General features: G+C 40.5%; 2 protein-coding genes across 3 annotated transcripts in view; one reads left to right on the top strand and one right to left on the bottom strand.

The window, feature by feature from the left end:
• The window catches only part of LOC146601154 (calpain-2 catalytic subunit), a gene marked incomplete at its 5' end in the record, with an annotated part of 29,042 nt that extends 23,450 nt beyond the window's left edge, over positions 1–5,592 (top strand). The window contains 5 exons of the mRNA XM_085311169.1: positions 891–959; positions 2,001–2,079; positions 2,442–2,558; positions 3,078–3,136; positions 3,812–5,592. Of these exons, the coding sequence (XP_085167295.1) occupies positions 891–959; positions 2,001–2,079; positions 2,442–2,558; positions 3,078–3,136; positions 3,812–3,835 (348 nt within the window). The remainder of the gene's footprint in view (positions 1–890; positions 960–2,000; positions 2,080–2,441; positions 2,559–3,077; positions 3,137–3,811) is intronic.
• Positions 5,121–7,009, bottom strand: part of TP53BP2 (tumor protein p53 binding protein 2) — a 48,846-nt gene continuing 46,957 nt past the window's right edge. For both annotated transcript variants that reach the window (XM_085311739.1, XM_085311746.1), the window contains exon 18: positions 5,121–6,184. In XM_085311739.1, coding sequence (XP_085167865.1) covers positions 6,143–6,184 — 42 coding nt within the window. In that variant the 3' untranslated portion in view covers positions 5,121–6,142. The remainder of the gene's footprint in view (positions 6,185–7,009) is intronic.

Genomic DNA, 7,009 nt, shown 5'->3' with positions numbered 1-7,009 from the left:
GTCCTTCTAGTCCTTCTAGTCCTTCTAGTCCTTCTAGTCCTTCATTTTTTCTCTATTTTTTATGTTTTTCTGTTTTTTCTGTTTATTTTCTCTATTTTTTCCAGTTCTGCAATGGCTGGTTTTGGTAAGGGCATTTTAAAGCCAGATGGACTTCTGGAAAATAAGGCAAACAAGCAGCAGGCAGCTAGACAGCATGCTGGTTTTTTTGGAGCTGTTACTACAAAGAGTAAGGGCAAAAGTGTAGGGTGAGGGATTCGAGTCTAAGAATAGTTGTGTTCAGTTTGTCCGTGAAGTGGGAGTTGAATTGCAGAGTCAGAAAAAGGAAAAATTACCTAAACAAGATGAAGTTCTGCTATAATTTGATGGAAAATGTGGCAGTCCCTAGGGGCACTCCAGCAGTTTTGGGAGAGATGCAATGACAGGGTTCGTCTGGTACCTGTTTCTTCAAGAACTTAAAATTGTGTAAATAGCAGGCTTGCTCATGGCTTTATCCTGTTTACAGTCCAGACTTTACACTCATGCTCCTAAAACTGTACTGAACTACCTGTGTGGAACAAAATGGTACCATCTCTGCTCTTTTATGCATGTATTAAAAAGGTAAAGAAAAGCCATGGAGGAGCAGAAAGCTTGGTGAACTAATCACTGTTTAAATTAATCAGTCAATCTCATCTTACTGGTTTAGAAATTAAAGCACGAAAGGAAATCTTATAGAGCAGTTATGTATTCAACAGGACCAGTTTGTAAGAAACAAGCTTCACCAACAGCTTGCATCTTTTTAATTGCAATTTTTTGAGTTTTGAGTTAACACTGCCCCCTATGTAAATCTAGCAAAGGGAGTGGGGAGAAATACTTTCTCTTCCTTCTAAAGAGTTTACCTTAACTCAAACAAGACTGATGGGAGCGGTAAACTGGGACTGAAGGAATTCCACACGCTCTGGACAAAGATTCAGAAATACCAGGTAAGAAGCAAGTTTTTAAACATACARTAAAGTATAGAGGTGGTTGTGGATTGACTTGCTTCATGCAATATGTAGCTATTAGATAGTATGGGTGCCAATTTCTGTATGCAGTACCTTGGTATATAATCACAGAAAAGTGTATTTTATTCCATTGGAGGAAGGGGGAAAAGTTCAGTAAGCTTCTCTTACCCTGAGGGAGAAAGGGGCCCTCAGCTCCTAGTGATGCCTACAGCATTTCATAGGCTAAAGACAGAAGGAAAAAGGAAACACAAAAACAGCGGTCAAATATGTACAGTAAAACTWGTGTTATTTAACTCCCATGTCTGTCCTAGTTGAACCTCAGCTACGTTAGTCAGTCAGTGAAACTAATAGTACAACCGAAAAATCCTCCCAAACCACGTGCATCTACATGAAGCAGCAGGTGATAAAAATTGAGTTATTTTCTTCGGTGTTTTACTTGGTAGCTCCACGCTGTCTGCTCGAGACCGTGCCGACTGGGAGTCGGGCGGCAGCCAGACTTCCCAACAGCGTGGACACAGCAGGGGACTTGCAGCACCAGGGACTCGTTTTAGCTCATGATGCATTTGTTCCCTCASTCCGCAAGGTTTTACTCCTGAGAGCCGACACGTGTGACAGCTTGTCCATCAGCTGCCTGGTAGAGGACTGAAGGAACAGCTGCCTCTCTTCCWGGCTCCCTCCTCGAGGGTTTGGGGTTCTTTGATTACTTGCCCCCTAAAATATTTGTCTTCCCACTTACCAGTGGGCGTTTAGTGTAGGTCTTACTGCTTGCTTTATTAATGATCCTGCGGCCGTAYGTGGGCACGTCAGAAACTCTCCGGAGTCTTAATCCAGTCTGACTGCCTCATTAAAACATCTGGGTGTTTCTAAAGCTACTCCTAGATGAACTGGGGGATATACGCRTGCAGGCCTTCTGACAAACGGTTTGAACATTTCTAAGCAAGRTGCAGCCTGAATTTTAAAACACTTCTGACTGAAGCTATGAATTATTGACCAGGTTGACTTTGGTTTTGTGTTCTACAGAAAATTTACAGAGAAATTGATGTGGATCGATCTGGTACCATGAACTCGTATGAGATGAGGAGAGCACTGGAAGCAGCAGGTTTCCTCTTGTTCTTTTTTTTAAATCATCAGTTTCAGGCTAGTTGATAGATATTCCCTGCTCTCCCTTATACCAGTTTCAGAGCTCTTTACCTAGTTCAGTGCTTTCAGGAATCAAATTTCCATTTGCAGAGGCTCTAGGGACTAAGACTGACACTTCTAAGTTGAAGCATGTTGTATTCCTGGACCTGAAAGATCTCCACTGAATCCATATGCTTTGCCTGGGCTGTTGTCTCTATGCAGCAATGTCTTGCTGTACAGGCACGCTAAAAGCACCTCAAACAAGGAACCTGTTTACCATTTTCTTTAGAGACAGGTTTTGGTGGGGTGTTTTGTGTGTTAATCCTTAGTATTTTATTTTAGGGTTCAAGTTGAACTGCCAGTTACATCAAGTCATTGTGGCTCGTTTTGCTGATGAAGAGCTCATCATTGATTTTGATAACTTTGTCCGGTGTCTGATTCGACTGGAAACTTTGTTCAGTGAGTACTTAATCACAAACACACTCTGTAGCTCTGTGTTTTCAAATACACACTCATTTGTGTGGGAAACTTTTTGTACTGGGACCAAAGTTGCTTCAAAACTGAGGTATAAATGCTGCATCCCAGTCTGCACCCTACTCCTAGAGATCAGCCTTATACATCAGACTGCTGGAGTGAAGCCAGAGTCTTTTATGCAAAGAAATGTTGATTTAAAAGGGAACTTCTTTTTTCTAAATGGTTTGAGAAGTACTTTTAATGTTACAGATGAGCCCACTGAAGTACGYACAGTCCCTTTGGCAAGCAGTTCTTGTACACTAGCACAGTTACAGTACTTTTCCTATATGTGGATATATATTTTTCCCAATGAGGTTTACAGTTGTCCCATACTGGTTTTGRATGTAGACCATTTTCATAAACTTAGAATCTGGGAGTAAGTTCCTTTTTGATCTGAAGCACAAGAGGACGTCTTTCTAATCATTCCTGTATTCATCCTCATCTCTGATCTGTCTCATACCACAGAAATGTTTAGAAAACTGGATACTGAGAAAACTGGAGCAATAGAACTGAACCTTGTTACTGTAAGTTGATTGATCTAAAAAGCTTGTTCTCTGGGTAGGGTGGGGGCAAYAGCAGGGATTGTCCTACTCCTGTCTGACTGCTTGGGCTGGTTGTGTATCTATCTGTTCATACGTATTATGGCTTTAAGTATCTTGTGTATTTACATGCAGCTTTAAGAAAGGTTACCCTTTTTAAAAATGTTCCTACATCAACTCTAACAACCTAGATAAGTTACTTTAACCTGAAGCCTCTCATCTCTTACTTGCAGTGATTTTGGTTGAAGCTTCTGCAGGCCTCTTTCCAACTTTTCCTATCAATAACAGGGAGAAAYGTATGTGTGGTATTGACTCAAAAGGTCACCATGCGTGCCCTGCGGCAGCAACCAAGCAAGAAGGAAACTAGCCTCCTACACGTTTTCGATTCACCTGTTACATGAACACAAGTTATTTCCTTCAGGATGTAAGGGAGGAACATGCAGAGCATTCCAAAGTTCTTCTGCATTTGTGGCCTTAACTTAAATGAGGCGTAGTTTTAAATAGTTCAGGAAATATCATCCAAAATTACTTTCCCTAAGAATACTTTGACTTTCTTCCTCATGCTAGAAATAGGAATTTGCATAGTTCCAGCAGGTATTTTTACTGACCTTAACCATGGCCCATGTTCTCTTTTTTTGTGTGTCTTTCTGTCATATATAGTGGCTGTGCTTTACTATAATTTGAAGCACTGACATCAGCTGAAGACATCTAAAAAAGATGAAGATCCTGTGAGGATAATCATGCAACATACCAGGGGAAAAAATAGTGGATGTGCCTTAAATTATGAATGATAACTTCCCAGTTACTAGGAGGAATCACAGTTGAAGAATCTGCAGCCTCATTTTAGAGATAGGACAGTCTTTATCTACTATTATATAGCCTCTGTTCAGAAGCTTTAATTTAGTAAATATTGAATGTAACTTTTGAWAATACTGCTTTGCTGGTATCCTCATATTTATTGTATATTTTATGACTTCTGGAGGAAAAAAAAAACTGCTTATAGATTATCAGTCTGGTTCATTAAGTGCTTTCTGAATAACAGCACAGTTAACTGTTCTGTTTGGTCCCATGTATGTGCAACTAGAAAAGGGATGGTGCTGCGCATCTCAAACACTGATGTTTAAGTTAAATGTGCATCTCTTATGTTTGCAGTCAAGCCCTAACATTATTCAGGTTAAATATTCTTTGAAGAATTTGAGTAGCAAATACCAGTGGGACCAAATGGAGGACAAGTCTTTCCAGCCTGCCCATTGAGGTCCATTTATAGCAGAAGGCTGTTGGCAGCCAGAATCTTTAAGAGAAAGCTGGTGCGGTCACAGAGATTCTTCATTTCCTGCCTCTTGTTTATGTTCCTTTTGAAATACAAGAAATATTACTTCCCCTTTTCTGTTTTCTTATAAGAAGTTTCATATATAATGTTTGCAAGGCCATTACTCCTTCTTGAAAGAGGCATGTGCTTCTTTGAGCTGGSTTCTCACAGAATATATAGATACGCAGAACTTCAGTTGACAGGAACGGAGTAAGTTTCTTTTTAAGGGGAAAACAGCACTCTGGATCCAAAACTGTAAGGCACTGAGAGATGCTCTAGCTGGATTGTGGTTACTGAAATAGGCAGCCTGATACTGTGGAAGGCTGAGGGTACAGGCAGTGAATTTTTCCAAGAAGGTTGATCAACAGCGTGCATATACCCTGTATTCTTCCTACTAAAATTACGAGGCTGTGAGCAGTGGAAGACSACTGCTTCAGATATCTCAATTCAGCTGACTTAATCTTGTCCATGTGAGGAAATGTATCCTCTTTCCTACTAAGTTTCGTGTTTTTTTTTCTTTCAGAAAGCAGTAAACATGAGCCTGAAGGTGATTGTAGAGAGGAGCCTTACAAAAATTCCTCTCCCTGAAGGAAAGATTTGATCTTCTCTAAGTAATGCTCATTGGCCAGTGATTACTCCTGAGCACATAGATACAAAGGATAGTTCTATGGGAAAGATTTTATTTCAAAAATACTTGTACCAAGTCTTTTTTCTTACATGTGTCTCCCAGCTTCTACAGTTAACAAAAGATACATGCAACTAACAGATACTGGCTGTTTTAAATGCAGAAAGTCAAGCCTGAAACAGAGCCCCTCCTCCCTATTCAATACAGAAAATAACTGAATGTTACCATAACAGAATGGTACCTTGTAGTGTTAACATTGTCAAGTGGTCTAACATAAAAGCTGGACATTAAAATACCCAGGAGTTAAGGCTTATGAGGAGAAAAGAGTTTAATGGTATCACAGTCAAATAAAAACAACTGTCAAGACTACAGAAAGTTTCTACACTTAGTTTCAAAGTACAAAAGACAATAAATACACAAGGCTCTTTGTAAAAAGAGGAGTCTAAAACTACATCGTCTGGTATATAGCATGTAATATTTTGAATATATGGAATTCCTAAGATGCTACAGCATTTAAAAGTTATTGCTCAATGCATTGGTCACATGTTTCTTATTGTTTAGATGCATTTCAACTTAGTTACTTCAGCAAATGTTCTGCTCGCAGCAAAAGCACTTGGGTGCTGTGCACATACTTTAGATGACTTTAGTTTCTCCTGTCTGGAAAAAAGCCTCAGGATAAATGTGGACAAAGCCAGTCATCTGTTTCATGCYGACTCCTTCAATGGTGAATTGAAAGGGTCCTTCWGTTTATCGCAGWAAAATGTGAAATTCTTTTCTGCCAKGCTTGAAAAAAAATCAGAGTGGGTACTTGAACGTTAGGCTTCCTTAGACCAAAGGTTGCAGTTTCATTTGCTTGTAACCACTACTTCATCTTGTCGGATGCCCTTTTCTATATGCTAATGCATCTTTCCTTCATTTGTTTTCAAAGCACATTCTTCATAGCTTTCAAATTACATTGTCATTGAAATAAGTCTCATGATACTGGAACCAACACAAAATGAACTTTTTTAAAAGTCATCCATGATTAGTACTTCAAGAGTCTGGCTTCTGTACTAGATCATGCCAAGCTTCTTTGTCTAGGTTTAATCCTTGGATACAGCTGAGGGTAAAACAGAAAAGAGATTTCAAATTTTAGTGCTTAAAATTGTACTTTTCCTTTATACTCACTTTGGTGATACAATTCTAATATATTTTAGTTGCAAGGCTTGCTTATAAAAAAGAAACTCAGCATTAACAGAAGTAGATTTAGCATTTGTTGGGCAAGTTTAATAGTACTAGTAAGTACAAAAGTACAAYTACAGCAAAAGGAAGGCACTGAAAAGCAAGTAATGCAGAACCTTCAACTTGGCCCAGCTGGGTGSACTAAGGGAAGTATGTGGTTTTGTAAGTCAAGAGACTTCTGGTTATTTTCCCTGGAAAATGGAAAGAGGGAGTTGCTAAATTCTAACTTGCTTTCTACCTCTCAGTGTGTAACAGCCTTTAGATACCTATGGCTTTGGGCAAGCTGGGAACAGCTGGCTGCCTAAGGACCACAGGAGCTGGGTATTAGTCAGTGGAGGGCCAGGAACTTCRGGTAATGGCCGGATAGTAACTCAGTAGCCTCCGCCCCGTGGCCCTGAGCAGTGTGCTGTTCCCACGTGCTGGCTGTGGGCCCGAGCCCCCGCCATGGGGTGCCCCCGGGCCGAGACTCTCGGGAGCTGTTACCTTCCGCTTGCAAGTGACCCCTGGAACAAGTCCTGCTCTGCAAACCATGGCTATTGGCAAGAGAAGGCTGCACGTCGTACAGTGAGAAGGCTTAGCTCCTCCATGCTGTACACTGCAGGGCACCTCCACGCTCCATCCCAGCGTTGTTCAGGTAATGTTCTCCTTAAAGACATTCTCTGTTCAAATAGACACTAGATTTCTTTCTCCTACTCAGCTAATG

The sequence above is a fragment of the Rhea americana genome, unplaced genomic scaffold, assembly GCF_003343005.1.
Source record: "Rhea americana isolate MKP2758 unplaced genomic scaffold, rheAme1 scaffold_109, whole genome shotgun sequence".
Classification (NCBI taxonomy): domain Eukaryota; kingdom Metazoa; phylum Chordata; class Aves; order Rheiformes; family Rheidae; genus Rhea; species Rhea americana.
Note: the sequence above shows the minus strand (reverse complement) of the source record. Positions and strands in the feature narration are given on the sequence as shown.